Source organism: Scylla paramamosain, chromosome 20 (assembly GCF_035594125.1).
Source record: "Scylla paramamosain isolate STU-SP2022 chromosome 20, ASM3559412v1, whole genome shotgun sequence".
NCBI classification, from domain to species: Eukaryota; Metazoa; Arthropoda; class Malacostraca; order Decapoda; family Portunidae; genus Scylla; species Scylla paramamosain.
This window is the reverse complement of record NC_087170.1, coordinates 8,698,995-8,720,404: the sequence shown is the minus strand read 5'-3', so window position 1 is coordinate 8,720,404 and position 21,410 is coordinate 8,698,995. Positions and strand designations below refer to the sequence as shown.

General features: G+C 38.7%; 2 protein-coding genes across 7 annotated transcripts in view; one reads left to right on the top strand and one right to left on the bottom strand.

The window, feature by feature from the left end:
* Positions 1–2,642: 2,642 nt before the first annotated feature.
* LOC135110690 (protein tramtrack, alpha isoform-like) lies at positions 2,643–13,312 on the bottom strand. Its single transcript, XM_064023303.1, has 7 exons — positions 13,184–13,312; positions 11,477–11,565; positions 10,943–11,134; positions 9,840–10,541; positions 9,219–9,524; positions 8,597–8,745; positions 2,643–7,212 (listed from the first exon to the last, which is right to left on the bottom strand). The coding sequence occupies exons 1-7, from the start codon at positions 13,188–13,190 to the stop codon at positions 6,903–6,905; spliced, it is 1,755 nt and encodes a 584-aa protein (XP_063879373.1). The 5' UTR covers positions 13,191–13,312; the 3' UTR covers positions 2,643–6,902.
* The window catches only part of LOC135110689 (protein bric-a-brac 2-like), a 30,412-nt gene continuing 22,035 nt past the window's right edge, over positions 13,034–21,410 (top strand). For 2 of the 6 annotated variants that reach the window (XM_064023302.1, XM_064023297.1), the window contains exon 1: positions 13,512–13,530. The gene's annotated coding sequence lies outside the window, so the exon portion shown is untranslated. The other 4 variants (XM_064023301.1, XM_064023298.1, XM_064023299.1 and 1 more) reach the window with 4 other exon arrangements.

Below are 21,410 nucleotides of genomic sequence, written 5' to 3'. Positions count from 1 at the left end.
CATATAACTAGACTTAAGTGTTCAAGGGCAATCTCTTCCACAAAACTTGATTTTTGTAGGGACTAAAGTATCAGCTTTGATGAATGATACTATGCTGTCTTGGATAAATTGAATGAAGTTTCGTTATCACTTATTTTTGGCCCCACTTTCCACCTGAGCCATGATATCTGTAGGAGTTTGTAACTTATAAATTTCTGACAATAAAACTCAACATATAATTATACGAGACCAAAAGCCACTTTGAGATTGGCCAAGTACTCTGCCCCATTCTTATGTGAGTCAAAAATGAGGGTGAAGGAACACTTGAGCACAGTATACATTTGGAATGCAACATGGCAACAAGGCAGTGATCTGCGTGTGTGCACAACTGGCCAATTCTACAGTGATGGTGACCACATGGAACACAAAAACACTGTTTCCATAAAATTTCAGTTTGATAAAATATGTGCCTTTACATCTAGACTTTCTAGAATATTTGGATTATTAATCCTTCAAATACATTAATATGACAAAATTCCTGCATTCACTGCACATTAAGAATCTTACACAATACATATTTTCCCTAAATCAACTTAATATTTTTCATCTGTAATTGTTTAGAGCTTCTGCTAAACTCTGCTGAAGAAAATGGGGCATCACACTATTCATCACTCCCCATCATTAATTAAGGCTATACAGGTGAGAGCACAAGATTGTCTGCTACACTAAAGGTAAAAATCACACACTAATTGGCATCTAACAACTACACACTACAGTCAAAGACTAAAACCTTGCTCACAGTACAAAGAACCAGCTGCCCTTGGTTATCCAGGCAGGGACACTAATAGTCCTGCCGGGGCCTGTCCAGGGTGGTGTAGAGGCCTAGCAATGGTGACTCGTTTGGCTGGGATTTAAGTGCACTTCATACTGGTACAATGACAGTCTCTAGTTTGTCTTTGAAATGTCACTGAAATTAAACTATACAAGCAGTTTCTGGTCAAATAGAAAGACTCCCATAAGTTGTACTTCATCAGACTGAAGCCAATTCAACAAATCTATATTTTAAATTTGAATATTATTTAGACACCAAATGAATATATCTTGTCACCAAAAAAAAAATATATATATATTTCATAAACATATCAATGTTAAAAATGTCACAAAAGTTATATATATATATATATATATATATATATATATATATATATATATATATATATATATATATATATATATATATATCAATGTTAAAAATACAACATAAAAATAAATATATAAACAAATAGATAAAATAAATTTGTTAGATACCCAAGTACTACAGTAATCCTACTTGGCACTAAACCATAACTGCTATGTGAATTTAGTCTGCCAGTATGGAGATTTCTACTTCAATTAAAGTTCAGCTTAGGGAGAGTCTTACTATATTGATAATGAACAGAGATGGTTAACTCTGGACAACTTGACTGAAAATTCTAGTGGAGACGTCAAAACAAAACATCCTTATTGCACCATTATTAAGTTGCCATGACTGAAACTTTAACCTCACATTAGAACTTATGCTCACCAATACTGAAAACAAGTTTTAAGACTCATTACAATAACAGTCTTCTCTTACAATAGTTATTAAACACCAGAACATCAAATAAGTCAACTTCCTTTCACTCTGTCAGTGGAAAACTGATTGCAGTCCACACTTTAGCATCAAAACCAAGAATGTTGGAGAACCCTTACTCATACTAAATAAACCTTAGATGTATTGCATGTTCTAAGAAACAATTTCAATCAAGTAAAGTACTTCTAAGAGCTCCCTCAGAGCTTGCCAGAAGGGATGCTTGAAATGACTTACAATGTTCAATTTAAAATAAAAATGTTAGACCTGTTTGCCTGGATCAAAGGAAGGAAATGGATTAATGAGGAATTACGTGCCTCCTTTTTAGTACATTTCTTCCTCTCTAAACTGCCTTCAAGATGTCATTAATAAACCAAGAATGGCTTTAACTAACTTGAAAATTTAGCTGTTAGATACATGTCTACAACATGGACAGTAAATGTATGATACTAATTTGTTTAGACACTGTAAGCTAATATAATGCACCTCTAAGAATTAACAGTGATTACTTTAGCAAGACACCCAACACATATGCATCTCAGTGAATACCACATTGTGGAAATAATTCTTGCATTCAATTCTTGAATGCCATCTCTCAAAAGAAAATGGAGACTTTGGACTTTTTATATTTGGCAAGAATACTAATTCACTTCTTGCTACAAGAAGTCCCTACTGTACAACTACTCTGTCATCACAAACTTGTAATCTAAAATTTGTGATCTACTTGTAATCTGGTCAATGATGCTGAAAAAGTTCTACCCAAAATTTCAAGAGGCTCTTTTTACAGACTGTTCAATTCTGAAGAAGACATCCTGAAAAGCTGGATGTCGAAAAGTAAGAAAAGTAATTTTTGTCACACATTTCTCACAAGAAATTTATATTTAAGAAATTTCAGTATGTTAATATTTGACACGATCTTTTTGTTTTCATCTCTCATTGCAAAAGTCTCCTAACTTTATCTTTTCCACTACTGTACTACACACACACACACACACACACACACAATATATATATATATATATATATATATATATATATATATATATATATATATATATTTGCATACTCACAAATTTGGCTCTAATGAGTATATGCCATTAAAAAAAAAAAAAAAAAAATCATGATTCAGTAGCATCACCTAAACATGTGTGCTAGGAGTCTGATAACAAGATTTTAGCTGATCATAGAAAATTTTTTGCAGTCTGACAGTTAGAGGCACTCATAACTAGGATATGGAATGGTAGTTTCCCCTTACATATCATGCAGGGACTATCACATGTAGGGTTCTTGCAACTTCCTTTGTGTTTTTTTATGTTTAGAGAGCAGTCAAGGCCACTCTCATTGGGTCTGACCCAGCCTTCAAATCTAGCCTTGCTGTCCATTTCCTTCCCCTTGCCCATAGCAACAGTATGATAGATTTTAACTTTATTGTGAAAAGAAAGTTCATTCAAGTAACTAGTGTGCATCTTTACGTATTGACCATTTGTATTACATACCTGCACTATTCATTACATCTAAGCCACATCTACACACACATTACCCTGCAGTGTTCAGTGTTGGTCAGTGTACCCACACATACATTTCCCTGCAGTGTTGGTCAGTGTACTAAAGTGCATAGCACAAGACTAGAAAAATGACCCAGATATGTGGTTAAGTTTTCAGAGGAACTTCTGTCGTATACAAGACTAGAATCATGCCGGGGGTCTTGTTGGTCTTACTTATACAACTCTGTCGAGATACAAGCTACAAAGGTACATCTTGAAGTGTTCAGACTAGACACAAGACTGACTTGTGCATCAACAGGAATCCAATGATTGTTAAACAGTAAATATTAGAAGCATCAGCACTACCTGATGCAGATTTGTTGTAGTGACAATAACATTACTTAAAGGCTACTTTCCATATTTATGACATGCATTGCTGGAAAATTTCAAAGCTATATAAGTATGTATCAAATATAACTGACGTTATATATAAATACAACATTTTACATAATAAACATAAAATGAAAATAATAATAATAATAATAATAATAATAATAATAATAATAATAATAACAACAATTCATTCACTCTACTTGTTTTGTGTAAATAAGTACATACAAGGACTAGTAACAAGGACAGGTCTACACTTGTGCCTCCCCTACCGACATGTACTTCCTCTGCCTACCACCACACACCACACACCCTGCAGCTGGCATGTCAAGATGCATTTGTTACTGACTCAACTACAGCCTTGGTTGAACCACACTTCAATGTTCAATAGCAATACACCAGAAATCCTAATTAGTATTGGTTGTCAGTTTTTATTACTAATGTGAAATCTATTTCTAAAACAAATATGAAATAATGCTGGAAATGATGGACACAAGCATGAGGCTACACAACCCTGGTAACTGATGTGACAGTATAAACCAATCATTCAATTGACCGAGGAACATTATCTTAGGCAAGCCAATCCTGAATGCTTACCTCTTGGTTAAACAGTGGTCCTGTGATAGTAACTGACCATTTTTATTAATATGTTCCACCTTTTCTAGAATCATACAGGAAACTAACAGCTTGTGAATGTGATGGTGAAGAGTGTGGATGCTGTCCTGGCAATCCTCAAGGACAGCCTCATATATGAATACATAGATCTACTTGTTGGTGTAGGAAATGTAATTTTTGTTGGGACTGAGTGTAGTGGTGGTGGTGGTGGTGGTGGTGATGACAGAGAAGCAACTCCCACTGTTGTTCCATCTTCAAACATCATGGGCTGATTTATCAGTCTTATGCAAGACTTTATGGAACCAAAATATACACAACTACTATCTAAGCAGCAGCTATCAAAATTTGTCATCTAGATTCATCGGTAAAAATCTTCTAAGGAAAAAAGAGCTACCTGAAATCACTAATCATTAAAATTTCACTGGGATTTGTCATAAACATAAGCTCCTTTTAAGGCATCACGATGTGTCTAATTACAAATACAGGAAACCTTTGCTACATGATTGTTATAACTTACTTAATGATGTTAAGGTTTCAATGTCCTTCCTTGCAATGTAGTTTTATCAATCCTTTTGGTATTCCCTTGAAGACCTGCTTGTTCATATTTTCCATGTGGTCCAGTGGTGCTAGATGACACAGGTTTGAATTCCAGGTAAGGCAAGTACATTTCCTTTCACCTTGTAAGTCCATCAGCAATGCTCCCTAAGAGTGGCATGGTATTTGGCTTAACTCCACCAAAACCAATCAGGAAAGGCTTTGTCTTGCAGTGGAATCATATGGGATGATGATGATATACATTTTTAAAATGATACACATTCAAATTTTAAAAATTCAGGACTGCTTATCAATTATGGCTGTTTTTTTTTTTTTTCCCAGCTCAAGTGTTCTTGATGCAGGCATATGAAAAATGAAAGTGAAACTCTGTGTAGTGATTCTGAAACTCAAAGCTGATCACTCAAGTACAAGTGTACAAAAATTAATCTTTTATTTGCAATTAAGAAATGCAGTTCCCATTTTTTAAGATTTTGTGTAAATATTTGGTACTTTTCTTTCACTGTGAAGGCTACAATGAGTATAGATTTTAAATAGGTGTAAAAGAAATGTTTAAATGCTACTTACATTCTGGGACTGACTAAGCCTTTCATTGATGCAAACTGTTAGTATATCAATTCAGTAATGCCTGTATGACATATAGTGTTGGAGCACAACCACATCATGGAGCAAAGACTTCCTGTAATAGTTTTCTACGAGATTAAATAAATCAATATGTGATGAGACTGACTGAAATCATAATGTACAACTACATAAAATACATAGGTAGAATACTTCAATACTGAAGCCATAAATAAATAGTAAAATAAATCAACAAAATAAATTAATCATAAAATTTGTCTTGGAAATCTTAGTATAATAAATACAAATCTGATAAATTTACATTAAAATTCCACTACAAAGAGCTCCTGCAATAATTGTTTCGTTGCCTAACTACCAGACTGTTATATTGTATAAGGTCTCCTTGGGGAAAATATTTCCTCAGTAACACTGAGCATTGGCAAGTTGACACACGCTGAGACATGATTGGGCACGTGGAAGAGAGTGGGTTGTAAAATCATGCAATTACGTGTTTGGCTTGCAACGTTGCATTTGGGACTAGACTATTTATTGCAGCTCCGACAACCTGCATGTATAAACACACACACACACGCATATGCACACACACACACACACACACACACACACACACACACACACACACACACATTTACACATACTAGTTAGGTAAATCATTACTTCTTTTTACTTCTGACTAGACACTACAAGGTACCAAATCTACAGTCAAATAATGCCAAAGATGATAATGTCCTATAATACAGACTCAAATCTCTATATTTCCTGTAATGATATGAGCAAAGAGGCAAGGCTTCTCACAAATTTAGTTGCATATAAAAGTCATTAGTATCAATTAATTCTAGAATTGAACATTTTAAGGCATTGCAAATATTGTCAGTTGGTGCACAAATCCTCTGAAATCCAACAATAAGGGTTTGCCTCAAGTTAATGGTTTAGGCACTAAATAAGTTATCCCAGTACAAAACTACTTCACTCCAGAAAATACATCAACAGTTAAAAGAGCTCAATAGAGGACTTGTGTATATTCTTTGTCTCCTCTATGTGAAGCATGTAAAATCTTTCCCTTTGTCCAGTTCCATGATGATATGGTGTTCCAGTCAAACAGTACACCTTTCTCAGTTTGGCGGAAGAGCCATCCCCTATCACCGACACTACACTTCTTATTATCATTATCAATGGAAAATATACTCTGAAACACTGCAGTGAAGGGACTACACACTAACACCTACAGTGCCACCTTACTCCAATGAAATCACACCTACTTATCACCAATTGAAGGCTGTTACCTAACTTTCACTGGAAGAACTGTACATAATTCCAATATGATGACTAATTTCTCTCAACAGTTCTGCTAAGCAATCACCACAAATCTTTGTTGGTAACTAGAAATGCATACATTTTCTTGAATATGACATCCAAAAAAAGTCTACTGCATTTTATATCACAATTTCTTTATCAATGGTATCATAAATAATCTGATGATGATATGCAAATTTTAGATAAAATTTGGAAGATGTCTTTAAATTTTATATAAACATTACAAAATTTTACTGTGATATGTGGATGATTTTAAAAATCATGATATGTCAGTAAAATCTGTAAAATATGAAGACAGTCTCCAGTACCAACACACTACCAAAAGGCTGCCCCATCTCAGGAACAACTAATGCCTCATCTAACAGAGAATCAGCCTCTCACTGACCATTCTCCGCCTGCATGCGGGAGTCGTCGTCATCCTCCTCTTCCTCCTCCTCTGTGTCCTCAGCAATCACCAACCCCTCATTGTGATCAGAAGAGGAGTCTTCTCGGTCACCTCCTCCATCTTCCTCTTCCTCTTCCTCACGGTCTTTCTCTTCTGGGCCACTGAGTCCATTCAGGCCCGGCAGCCTTCCTCCATCATCAACACTACCACACTTGCCTTCTTCCCCAGATTCAGGTCTGTTCCCAGGTGTTGGTGGCAGCAGCCCAGCCTCCTGTGCCTCAACCTCTGCTGCATGATGCTTCCTGCATGGAATATTCAAAACTATGCTACTCCTGCATACACGTTAGCTAATGTAAGTACACTAGACAAGAAACCCTTTCTTAACCCATACAGTGTCATGCTTTGTCAGAGATAGGAGTGATGACAGGTTGCATTTTTTTCGTATATTTTTTTTACTGTGCTAAATGAGAAAAAAATAACAAATGGTTTCATATGTATATTATTCCCATGCCATGAATGGAAGTGTGGCTACCATACGATTTTGATTCAGGGATTCTTTCCCTTCTCAGAGCTCATGGTATCAGACTAGGATGCGCAATTTTATATTTATATTTTTAAAACCTCTATTCTCTCCTTTACATACACTTTCCACAACCATACAGTATGTGTAATCAATAAGTACTTCTTTATATTACAAATACCTATAAATAAACAAGAATTGTATATTTAACAAAACGGTTGGAAGTGCATCTGGCAACACCCCAAGTCTGAAGGCCATGGCTATTGCACATGCGGTTCTCAAAGGATAGAACTTACTATGAATTTTATAACTTTCAGTCTTCCTTTTCACTTAAGTCTTGTTTCCTATTTCTTATGTCTTACTGATAATAGATTTGAGAAGTAACTTCCAAGGAGAAAGTAACTTTCCTTTGTGTGTGTGTGTGTGTGTGTGTGTGTGTGTGTGTGTGTGTGTGTGTGTGTGTGTGTGTGTGTGTGTGTGTGTTTTAGCACAGCAGCCCGCCCTGTGTGGCCAACTGCATGCAACAATGAGGGCACACACACACACACACACACACACACACACAAGTAAAATCACTCAAAAAGGAAATCGTACATATACGTACTAAACGCTTCCCTAAGAAGTATATATGTGTACTAAACACTGTACAGGTTAAGACATGGGTGCATTCAAATGAGAAACTTTACCAAGCATCTTGCACTTTTTCCCAGGCTCAGTAGTTATGTGCTTGGCATGCTACTAGGGCTTATAAGGATATTAGGTATATTCCTGCACTAATCTTAATCCTACTTTATCAGATATCTACACATTAAAACAATGGAACAGGAAGAAAAAGTTTAAATGGAAACATCAATTCCCAATGAAAAGTCAAGAATATACCAAGGCTGCCATCACAGGCTGAGGCACTGCAAGCCAGAGAGTGAACACTAGACAGGACCCAGGCCAGACATCACTGTAGGTGGAAACATACTGAGGAAAACTAACAGGCTGTGTAGAGCTGAAAGATCATATCCTGAAAACATGGTAGACAGTACTGTACAGGGTGAACATTCACTGACTGCCACAATTCTCAAGACAGCATTTACTCCTGTGTAATGCAACTAATATATATGCAACAAAAACATATAGCAGGAAGTGAGGTGAGAGGGTGGGGCTGGCTGTCTTACCGAGTGTGTGTCTTCAGGTTGTCCTTGCGTCCAAAGGCAGCAGAGCACCAGGGGCAAGGGAAGCGGCGGGGGTTGAGGTGCTGCTTCATGTGGCGCCTGAAATTGGCTATGTGCTTGATGGTTGCTCCACACAGCTGACAAGTCAAGCTCTGCAGCAAAGGGCAAGAAATAGTAGTGTCCTCATCATGCTGTGTTTACAACTATGCTACAGTACAGGTTTTGCTTTGGACAACAAGCCCTCAATTTTTCTCAAAAATAGTTAGGTGGATAGTACAGAAAAAAACATTATGATGAGTGATGTGGTTTTATCAAATGGATTTATAAAGCAAAAGACTAACATGAGTGGTGAGTCAATGCTCTCACTCTCTCTGAGCTTTACTGATTTGCTTAATCATCACAAAATTGCATTAAACTGTTAAATCAATAGTACTATAAGAGACAAGTCTTGACACAGAAGTACATGACACTGAGTAAACTCCTGAAACTGAAAATATATGCATGTAAAATAAAGGAGTTATGGAGCATATAAACTCCATAAATTATAGTCCAATACTTTCACAGAATCAGAGTCAGCTCACACAAGCAGTCTATGGATTGATGCTTTTCCGTATTTTTGACTCACTCGGGCATCCCTGCTGGTTGGTGATGGGGCCTGTTGCTGTTGTGGTGGTTGTTGCTGCTGCTGCTGTTGCTGCTGCTGTTCCTGCACAGTAATGGGGATGAGGGGAGAGTAGGCTCGCTCCTCAGATCCCCCAATACTCAAAATGTGGCGATAACTGGCCAGCAGTGGGTTGGAGAGATCTCCTGATGCTGCTGGTGGAAGCTCTCCCGAGTTGTCATACATGGGCAGTATGGGAGCTTCCCCCTCACCCCCTCCTGGTGTCATGGTGTCTACTTCCACCTCTGTCTTAATGTGCTCTTTAGGGATCTGTCAAATATACATGACTATCTTGTCTCCATCTCATTTGGAAGTGATACCTTTGTCCATTGTTAAATCTTAAGTGTTTGTTCATTAAAACTAAAACTACTTGCCAGATCATACTATTACATACCATACATTCCATAGAGTAATACACACAGGGACAGAAAGCTATCATCATCTCCAATGATTGCAATTCTAATTCTGCAGCTTAAGTTATAGATGAGAATCTGTCCCCTAACTTGCAAATGTCAAGGGATGACTACATAATTACTACCACAATACTTAGTAACCATTTCCTATACAATATATGAAAAGTCTCACCTTGACATCTTTCATTCCATCCTGACTGGTGGAGGATAGACTGTTTACTGGTGCAGGTCCTCTAGGTTTCCGGACCTCCTGGGAGTCTAGGTTCCTTTTGCGTGAAGGGACTAGTCCCCCTCGGGAGCCTCCCTCCTTGGAAGAAGCGTCTCCAGCCTCTCTCTTAATGGATGACACTTTGGTTGGGGTGGAGGTGTATGGGGTGCGGGGAATTACAATAGACTGAGCAACAGACTGAGCGAGAGATTGAGCAGCAGGGACTGATTCCAGGCCCTCCAGACAGGAGCGTAGCTTTGACTCTGATAGTGGGATGTCCCAGCCAGCTTTGGGGGGAGTCTGTTCCCCATCCAGCATGTGCTCTGGCATGTCTGGACATCCTGTGTCCATCAGCTGAGCAAAGCCATCTTTGGTATTGCTGGATTTGTTTATGGCATGGCCGTAGCTGTTTGCTGGTGACAAGAGGGAGGCAAAGTTGGTGTCTTGGCCCTTCACTTCACCATTGCTGTTGGAGGAAAGGCGGGGTGCCTTCTTGGGGCGGGGCTGATGGGGAGGTGAGGAGACTGGGGAAACTGGGGAACTGGCTCTCTTCTCTCCCACAAGGGGCTGCTGTTGGTCTCGCTGGGACACGTCACCCAGACCCTTGATGCGTAGGCTCTCCGCAATCTTTATTAGGCCGGTCAGCTCACTGTTTGCAACACTCACCTGGCACACATACACACACACAATTACAGGTTGTATAAACACACATTTAGACATCATAGAATATGATAAAAATAGTGAAATGGAATTCAAAGTTTTCCATGAAATCTTAAACAAATAAAAAATAAAACCACACACCTAAGAGAGAGAGAGAGAGAGAGAGAGAGAGAGAGAGAGAGAGAGAGAGAGAGAGAGAGAGAGAGAGAGAGAGAGAGAGAGAGAGAGAGAGAGAGAGAGAGAGAGAGAGAGAGACCCAAAACACTGTCTATGTGTGCAAAAAACAGTCTAGTACCAAACATTTTTCTGTCCACATAAATAAACAAGACAATTCCAGCATAATACCTGACTCTGGTTTCATTCAGTGCATGGCTCCCAAATTTGTATATTAACAAACACACACACACCTCTCCTCGATAGATAAACTCCAGCAGGGCCTCAAGCTCGGCCTGCTTGACATCCCTGAGGTAGATGAGCGGGTGCTGGGTAGGCAAGCGGGTGAAGAGTTGGTGGAAGTATGGAGAACATGCGGCCAGTACCAGGCGGTGGGCGGGATAGCTGCCACCATCGCACAGCAGCGTTACATCCACCAGCTGGTCCTGCAGCATCACAATCCCACCTCACTCAGATCTAGTCTTCACAATACCAATCATATCAAGTCAACCTTTACAATCAATATATTTACACTCCTTAAAAGGACAGTACATATATCTTAAGATCTTCCTTAAATGGTAATGACATATGCTAAACAAATACTTAAAGGAGAATTTCCAAAATCATAAAATGAAACAAACAAAAAATTAAAAAACAAACTATTTAATAGACAACAAAATACTACACACAAAAATTAAGAAATATTGCCAACAGGTATAATTATCATTCCCTTCATTTTTCTGAACACAGGATCTAATTCTGTTGACTGAGGGTATCCCAGTACTCACCTGAACCCTAAGCTGCGTAAAAACTTCTGCTAAGTTGGAGCGGTGGTTGTTCCACGTCAGGAGGAACTGGTCCACCCCCATGACTAGATCTGTGGCAAAGGTGATGCAGTTTAAGAGTTGTTTCAAGGCAGGGAAGCTTAAATATACACCTTTTAAAGTTTGAAATAATTCATTCTTCAACATTTATGGAATTCTACACACAAAAGTTACTGGGACTCAGATGTCCACCTTAATTGTGCAAAGTGTAAAACATATGAATATTTTTTTCAAGAATACATCTAATCAGACAAAAAAATAAATAAATAAAAAATAAAATAAATAAATAAAAATAATTAATTCAATAAAAAATAATAAATAAATAAATAAATAAAAATATCAATCAATCAAGGAATCTCTGTAAAGTGGAAAATAAAAAATAGACAATGACAATGCAACATTGTTACAAGATGCTGGCTAGGATAACAGTGAGTCCTGCATTCCTACTGAGAAACAGTCATGGGGCAGGATCATACCTGCAGCTCAACTCTACTGTACAGCAAGCACTGCATGACAGGGCTGCCTGACTCCCTTTACAATGTGAATTATACAATGTGCGGCATTTTGTTTGATTAGGTATGGACAAATTTTATATGAAGAAAAATCTAGTATTCATAAAGATATTCTCAGTGTTGCTCTTGTCACACACAGTATACATAATTTTTTGTCTCATGGTTGTCTTTTATGACCGGAAATACGTAAGGTTGTGCCTTAACTCTGTCTTGGTGTTGGTTGAAGGTTCATAAGAAGTATATATGAATACCCCAAGCATTAAGTCCTTCACCTTAGCTGCCAGTTGGTAGTAAGAGCAGAGGTATGTACCAAAACTCTGAATTAATAATATTTACTTTATCCTTTACTTTTCCTCTATATTTATGAAAAAAAAAAAAAACATCTCATGAAGATAAGTTACCTCAGCTATTTAGATGATGGGTAGGGATAGGTCAGGTTAGGTTACCTTATCCAATATAATTTGATCTGACTTGGTGCAAAAGAAGCTACAATGACTGCTCTTCAAGTGATCCAGTCAACCTTGCAATACACTGACCAAAACATAATTTTACATTAAAAAAAATCACTAACTTAACTCAACACTAAGTTTGATGCAAAGAATATACACAATATTAACTCATAATAAACTGTCTTTAATCAAAGAAGGAAAAAAGTTATCAAAATATTAAAATAATTAACAAGTTTCAAGTCAAAGTCTCCTTTGACAAATATACATCCCTGACAAAAAGCTTTGCCCCATCAGTGCACAGCATCACATAAAGACTACACAAAATCACGAGAAGGCTTGTAAATGCCACCCAGACTAAAAGAAACTACCTTAATGTGAACATTAATAAGGGTTGCTAGGGATATCCCCCCCCCTCCCCCGCGACGTGCGTGTTGCACCGCAGCACGTCACCATCAATGCTATTTCATGTTTCAATTCTGGTCCTACTGGAAGGAGCCCTGTGTCAGTACCATCTGTCACATCGCAGGGACCAGCCCGGGCTTGTAGGGGGCGGCGTGGGTGCAGGTTGGCGAGGAGAAAAGGCACCAAGAGGACAGGCAGCAGGCAGGCCACCCCGGACAGCAGGACACCTCACATTACTGCTTCACATCACCTCCCCCGGGGAGTTTTCACCTCCCCTTGTCGGCCCCACAAGTTTGTCCCTCACTTACCGTTCATTGACGAGAATATGGAGGAAAAATAACTGTATATAATTCACATTTTTGGTTCTTAAGTCTCTTAACCACAACTTTTGTTGTGGTTTTTGTGGTTATACGAAAAGGAGAAATATCACAGACGCTTTTGAAATAATAAAATGAGCCTCGCCGGAGCGCAGTATAGAGTGTTTAATCCCACAAGTGAGGGATCGGCGGCGAGCAGTGCGAAGCGGGGTGGTGTTGGCGGCGGCGGCGGCGGTGGCTATACAGTGAGGGTGAGAGGCCTGTTATGAGCCACGGGGTAAACACCTCCAAATGTTTGTCTTAAAATCTGCGGAACCTGCTCTCGGATCCTAGACTGAGTGAGTACAAATCTCCTGTTGGTTAGGCCGTGGGCTCAGCGCCTCGACCCGACACTTTATGTATTAAGTAGAGGCAGGTGTGGAGAAAGTTGGGCGGCGGGGCGGGTGTGGGTGTGCGTGGCGCCGCCCGCATTCCGCGCACCCCACGCCCGCCCTGCCACCCACTCACCCACCAGCCCGCCTACCCGCCCTTTGTCCCTGCGCCACCCACACGCCTGTCTACAGCCCCCACACGCCGCCCACACCACCCGCGGGCTGTACCACTCCTTACACCCTCACACAAGTAGTCAGTGCAGTACAGGGAGAGTTCATCTACTCTACCACCTTACACCTACTGCTCGCCCCACACGTCGAAGGTAAAAGCCCTCCGCAAGTTGTCAGTTTTCATGTCCTGGTCAGTGTTCAGTAGTCTGGCTCATCATGGCACCAGTCAGGCCTATGCAGGATGACATGATTTATGTCAACAAGGTTGTGTTGTAGCCATGAGGGCTACACCACCACCACCACCCGTAGCCTCCTCCTCCTATTGCTGACAGGGTGAATCAGGCAGTGTTCATCTTTTTGTTTTCATCCTTGTCAGATTGCATTTCTGTACCACAAGCTGTTTCATTGGCCATATTGTGTATAAGTGCCATGTTTCTTTTATTGAAATTTACAACAGATATCAATGTGATTAATCTCCACCGCAGGAAAATGTAAATAGAAAATGGGAAAAATCCACATGATAAGCCTATATATAATATAGAGTAACTACCTAATTAACATTATGCACAACATTATTGTATATACTAAAGTAAAGGAAATCACATGCAGAGAGCAGTAACAAGATTGTGTTAAAGCTAAGTCCAAAAATTCAGTCATTTCTGATATGTTAGTTTATCTTGGGTTTCATATGGAGATTTCACCAATTTTGGAGGCCACCTGTACTTATCGAGTTGAAGAGTCGGAACTTTGTTTCAGTGATGTTGTCCTGTGATGTAGAATTACCATAAGAATAAGGTGAGAATACAAGTTTTAAGTATTACTGATAAATATGTTTTGTGTTTATAGAAAGTGTAAAAAAAGCTTCCTCCATGTGAAAAGGAGGACATGGCTTGACCACACATTTTAGCCTGGCTAGAATGGCACTGCCATATATTCCATGGGCCTTTGTAAAATGTGACAAAATGGAACAGCAAAGGGAACAGGAATCCCCTTGGTATTACTTCAGGTTAAAGCATATGTAGTGATGGCTTGGTGTGCTACACCAGTGACAGCTGAGCGTTGAACAGATCACATAGTTTCTTATCACTGTTTGTTCTGTTTGCAACCATTGTGCAGAACAGACCAAAGACCCAACAAAATGCCAATGTTTCTGTATGAACACCATACACAAGGCTGTGTTAGTGATGAGTTTCTATGACAGTGAGATGGACTGGGAGTTCAAGAAGACTGCAGTGTATGGGGATTTGTAACCAGAACCAGTGCTCATTGATCCACATAACAGTTCACATTCAGTAAGCTGTTATTTCCATAACTGTTGATAAAACTCACCACAGGTAGCATTACCGTCTTGAGTATCATAAACATTTGAAAATTAACACATTGTGAATATTGATATACGTAATATATGCGTGGCTATATATGTAGTAAGCCTGTTGTGTTTGTTATTTTATTTATTATTGTTAATATTTATTTGTTGTTATTTATTTTTTATTATTGTTGATATTTATTTGTTTATTATTGTTATTATTCTTTTCGTGTTGCATTGTTGCATTTTGTTTCCGACTTAATAAATAAGTAGATAAATCTGGCAGATATAGTGTTGCATAGTGGCATAAATAACAGAAGTATGCATTTATCTTCCCAAGATACATTGCTATCATATAATCATTTCACTCCAACAATAGTATGAACTTAAAATCCACAGGCATGCTATCATATAATCATTTCACTCCAACAATAGTATGAACTTAAAATCCACAGGCATGCAGATCAATTGCAGTTAGTCAGGTACTGCCATGTAGGAAAGACTAAGTGTGTGCTGAGTGCACGAATGCAGGAATTCAGTGGTTTACTGTATTTCTTATGAAAAAAAATTAAGCTGCTTTCAGCTGCTTTTATATTTGTTGTACCATAACATTCAATTACTGGAGTGTTTCTGTTTGAACATGTCTGAGCCACTATAGTGGCCCAGTGGTTTGCGCCTACTGTGCTTGTCTCACAATCAAGATGTCGTAGGTTTAAATCCCTAGTCAGCTGTAGACAACTATGGCTTGTCTTTCAAGCTGTAACCCTTTTGTTCACATAGCAGTGAATGGGTGCAGGATGTAGGCTGAGGAGTTGTGGCCTTGCCAGACAGCAGTGTTGTTAATATACATAAAGTCAGTCAGACCCTCCAGTCTCCTCAAACCAAATGGCCTGCCAGACATAACCATAGCTCTGTCCAACAAAATTATTTTTTACAGGATGTGATGAGAAAGTTCAGAAACTACTACTAAAAAATAAATACGTAAATACATAAGTAATGGTGATTTTAGCCACAGTTCTGTTAAAATGGACACAGCAATGTTACATCACTTCAGGTACATATTATCACACTGGATCTTGTGCATGGAGTTAAAATGCTGATCTTTTGTCTTGAATTTCATTTTGGGAAGAGGAACAAATCATAGACAGCCAGATTTCATGTGTAGGGAGAAGGGAGTGATAATCATGTTGGTGAGGATGAAAATTGTATATATTCAGTGAGTTGTAAGCAAATGTTTTGTTATGATGGGATCAGGAACTTGGAAAGGAACATCATAGTTTATATGCATATTCAATTCAGATATGAAGATTGCAAAAACTGTTTCAAGTTACAATGTTAACTACTTCCAAGGTGGTGGTCCCACATCTCTAATTAACAGCTTGATTTTTTTCAACATTTCTCTAGGCCTATGCTTGTCAAGAGTTGTCTTAACTATTTGGCATCTCCCAGTGACATTCTGCTCCCCGTGAAGCATAAGTGTCACTCCCAACACCTCACTTAGCTAATTCATGGATTGATGTTAGCCTGTTATATAATTTTAAGGTCCCCATTGCTAAATTCCCAGTACCAGCAAAGCAAATGTGAACTGCCTCAGAACAGCTGCACAGACTGCATTTAGGGCCATGGCTTTTTCCATAGAGGTGTGGCTTTCCACTTTTCAGTCTTAATATTGCTTTCTGCAGATTACTCCCTTTACCTATGTATTTATTTCCAATATGAAGTGTGCATTTATGACTAAAGCTAGTCACTCGTAACTTGCACATGGTTTTATTCAGAGACTGAAGAAGACCTGGAGACAGTAGGTGGAGGAAGACGTGAGAAAGATGAACATCTGGGAAGAGATGTGAAGAAGTGGGAGAGACTCATATTTTGTCCAACCCCATAAGAGAAAATCACGATAGTAAACAAAATGATGATGATTACAGAGAATCTCTAAATATCACATTATTCAAGTGTAAGTGACATCATGAAAAAATCTCATCAAAAGTTTCCTATAGAGTGCACCAGATCTGCTGGGTGGAGTGATGCTTTTAATTGGTGTCATAATGATGTGCTGAGTGCATAATCACGAAGAAACACATACCATTCTTTATAATGGTGTTTGTTTCTATCATGTATCAATCCTGCACTTAGAGAGCCTTAACTAGGATTTGGTTAGACACACTCTCACAGAAACATAATCCCATTTCCTGTCTGTTATGGTGCTGTCACTCTTAGATGTATAATGTTGAGATCATCACTTTATTTACCATGTGCTCCTTCCTGCCTGTGTGTGTGTGTGTGTGTGTGTGTGTGATCCCTGCAAGTTGACATGCATGTGATGACTACTGTTTCTACTTTGAGAAAACTTGAGTGTTATGTTAAATGAAGGACAGCCATCATAGGGAATCTAGTTTAATTTCATTGTCATCTATATCAGCAAATATTAAAGATGTCATTTATGTAATTTTATACATCAAAGTGAAAAGAGTCCTGCTTAAGAGTGGTAGTGTAATAAGGAGTGTGTGCAGTGGTATGGAGACAAATTGGGGAAATTATATAGTACCAAATTACTTTCCTGTGTGCATGTTTTTCCTCATCCACACTGTCAAGCAGTGTCTGGCAGGTATGAGAGCTCTGCCTGTCAGCCAGCACTTTTAGTGGGCTGGAACTTGCTGCTTATACAGGACATGGGTATAGGCAGAAGATTTGCCCAGTGAGGGTTGGACTTGGTGGGAAGTGCTCCATCGTGTAACACTACTAAGAAGTAGGGCTACTGTGCTAACCAGACAGTGCTTGACTATGGGTGTGGTGTAGAAGGGTGGTGGCAGGTATGGTAGTGTGCTGAGCTGTTAGTGGTCAGTATGATAGTAGGAGTGATGAGTGGCTGGGAAAAAGCCTTGCTGCTTCTTTTCAGTCTTGGCTTATTTGAAACTTGAAAATCTTGGTGTTACAGTATGTGGTGGTGGTGTGGGCATGGAATGTTCTTGGTAACATGTATATAATATTAGATAAACCTTAGTGGTGCTGCTCCTCGCTGGAGCCACTCATTTTGGTGAATGAGTAATATGGAAGTTATTTTAATCCTATTGAGTATACAAAAAAAATGGCCTTCTATTTATAATAGTGATACCATGGTCTTGCCACCCTATGCCGAGTAGAAAATGATACAGATGTGAAGGCCAACTAAGCAATTAAAGGACCCAGGAAGTCATAACAAAAGAGTGAAGGTTTGGTGACAGGCCAGTTTGTAATACTACATTATTAGTTTAGTTTCATGGTCATTGTTCCCACTGTTGCCACAAGCTGAAATAGACTGCATCATGCTCACAAGCTGATTTCTTTCTTGACTGTTAGTTGGCAAGGAAACAGCATGGTAGTAACACACAACAATCTAGGAGCCTCTGAATGACAATTCCTAGTGCTGGGTGCTGCTCAGAGACTATCATTTATCCTCTTGGGAAGTGCCTATACATGCACATGTACACAGACTTTGTATTCTGTGTATGTCTAGTGTCAGGAATAGTTTAGAATGGTGTCAGAATGTGATAATTCTATACCTTTCCAATCCATATATACTAAAGAGAGAGAGAGAGAGAGAGAGAGAGAGAGAGAGAGAGAGAGAGAGAGAGAGAGAGAGAGAGAGAGAGAGAGAGAATGGTAATAACTGAGATGGCAGTTTCCTAGGCCTTGTTTTGTAGCAGCATCATTAGTAGTAGTAGTTATTTTCATCATCATTGTCATTGTTGTGCTAAAGTAGTAGATCATAACCCAGGTCAGCTTTATTGATGTGTCTCAGTAAAGGCTGCTTTAACATCATCATTATTGGCATTAGCATCATCACCACCATCTTCAGTAAGTCCACCACAAGACAAAGACCTCCCCTGAAATGTCTCCTCTCATTTCTGTCATCAGAGTAAAGAGACTTGTTCACAATTATGTGTCTGGCTGATTTTTTATCTTGACAGTACAGTGGAACCTCGGTTCTAGAATTTAATTCTTTCCTGAATGCCGTTTGAAATCCAAAATGTTTGAAATCTGAAACTATTTTCTCCATACGAATCAATGTAAAATGGATTAATCCATTTCCAGACACCAGTCTACCCTACCCTGTCTTAGCGACCTATGATAGACACTCCCACAGCCAAGATAGCTGCTTCACATCTCCAGTTCACATATTATTTATCCCAAAAGAATGTATTGAATGAACTTAGTGACACAGAACTCATCAGAAGATATTGTTTAGACCATGCAGGCATTTTTTTTGTCATTGATCTAGTGAGGGAAGCCTTACAGAAGGACACAGAAAGGAGCAACCCACTTACTGCCAAAATAAAGGTGATCATAATACTTAGACATCTTGCTGCTGGGAAAAGCTACTGAAAAAATCCAGTTGTGCAGTAGTGATGGCATTGGAGGTCATTAAGAGAGCCACAGGTAGCTCAGGATTACTCCTGACCACTAAGGTTTTTCAACAGGATCATATTTACCTTATTTCAAAGATTGAATTACTGTTTTACACTGTGTCTCCTCCAAATATATAAAAACAAAGTAAATATTTATAAAAACTATAAATTAGTAATAAACAGTAGCTTTGCTATGCCAGTTTGTTAAAAATTTCATGTGTGTGACAAATAAAATTTTCTTGAAAGAAATGTTACTTAGGTGTCACATAGCAAGGGACAAACAAGACAAAACAGAATTCTTCTACCAATTTATAAAAGTAGGAAGTATTCAAAGGTTATGAAACAAAATGGAGAAAGCAACTTACCAAAGCAGTGTGATTAATCAAACAGTGAGAAGCTTTCATGAGGTGTCAGGTTATTGAGACAGTTATTGCAAGTGGCATGTGGGTGCTGAACAGATGTAGTGCATTATAGGTAAATTGCAATATATTGGAGTATTAGAATGTGCAGCATGTACAGGAAAAGTGGGAGAAATGGTAGAACAGATGGGGTCTAACTGGCACATCACTGAATGTGTAGAGGAAGTCTCATATTTGAAAGATTCCGTTTGTGCTGGAGGCAATAAAAGTGTGGCAAGAATTAAAAGTGTATAGAGGAAGTACAAAGAACTGTTGCCTTTATTGATAATTAGGAACCCTCTCTAAGAACTAGGGAGATTTATTTGTGGCCTTAGGAACCTTCTCTAAGCACTAAGGGACATTTATTTGTGGTCCTCGGAATCTCTCAGCACTAAGGGACATTTATTTGTGGCCTTAGGAACCCAGTCTAAGAACTAAGGGACATTTATTTGTGGCCTGTGTAAGGAATGTAACACTGCATGATAGCAAAACCTGAAGAACAGTACACACTAAATGTGATGGAGATGAAAATTATTTGAATGACAGACCTGTGAGCATGTACTGAAGGCAGAGGACTGGAGCTGAGTGGAGCTTGGTGGTGGGAAGAGATAGACAGTGTTGAGAGGATAGTGTAAAGTGGTTGGATGAAGTTAGGAACATAAACATAGTTGACAGTATTTTTAGAGATTTGGAATTAAGTGGTCTAAATGGCCCGAGGGATGTAAGCCCATGATGAGATCCTGGTAGAAAGTGTACATACAACCTAGTAAACCACCATTAGGTAAGGAAAAGTGACTTGCAAGCCTATGTGGATTCTCTCAAAATGTTGGCATTGGTGATAAACTGAAGATGATGTCAGGGATGTAGTAGGATGAAATTCAGAATTTTAAGTACTACCTGTTTGTTGTAAAATAACACAAAGTAGTTATTAGTGCATAATGTAGTCTAACTTGACACAATTATTAAGATGAAAAATAATTTTTATGGAAATACTGCGCATAGAATGTTTCTGGAGAAATTTATTGTATCTCCAGAGAACTTATGATAGATATGTGCAGATGGAAGTGTTAAAAGAGGTATGGAATAACAGAAAAAGCAAAGTGGAGTATTTGAGAGAAGCATGTGTTGGTGTAGGAAGTTGTGTAAAGTAGAGGTGGTGTGGAAGGACAAAAAAGCAGAGCATTTCCAGAGAATTTGTACAGTTATGCAGGTGCTGGCGTGTTGCGTGGCAGGTGGTTTGTGGTTGTGAAGTGTGGTGTGTGGATGGTAGCGGGCAAGAGGAGATGAGAAGAAATGTGGGAACAAGAATGAAGGGTTGATGGTGGCAGGGAAGCAAGGAGGTTCTGAATGGAGGAGGATGGAGGAGAAAGAGGTGGATAATGTTGAGATGGGAGATAGTGACTGTGTTTTGTATGCTCTTATTTTATTTGTATTTTACTTGTCCATCTATTTATTTTTATTTCTTGTGCTTACTCATTTGTTTCCTGTTTCCTTTTGTTTATTTTTAGTGAGTTGTGCTATTATGTTTGTATTTGAGTTTTTTTTTTTATGTTAATTCATTCATATTTGTGGGAAAAAATAAGAACT

Coding starts and splice junctions, on each gene's coding strand:
- LOC135110690 (XM_064023303.1), bottom strand. Junction 10,542..10,942: donor AGTTTATCTATCGAGGAGAG/GTGTGTGTGTGT, acceptor TATGTGTGCCAG/GTGAGTGTTGCAAACAGTGA. Junction 8,746..9,218: donor CAACCAGCAGGGATGCCCGA/GTGAGTCAAAAA, acceptor CCTTTGCTGCAG/AGCTTGACTTGTCAGCTGTG.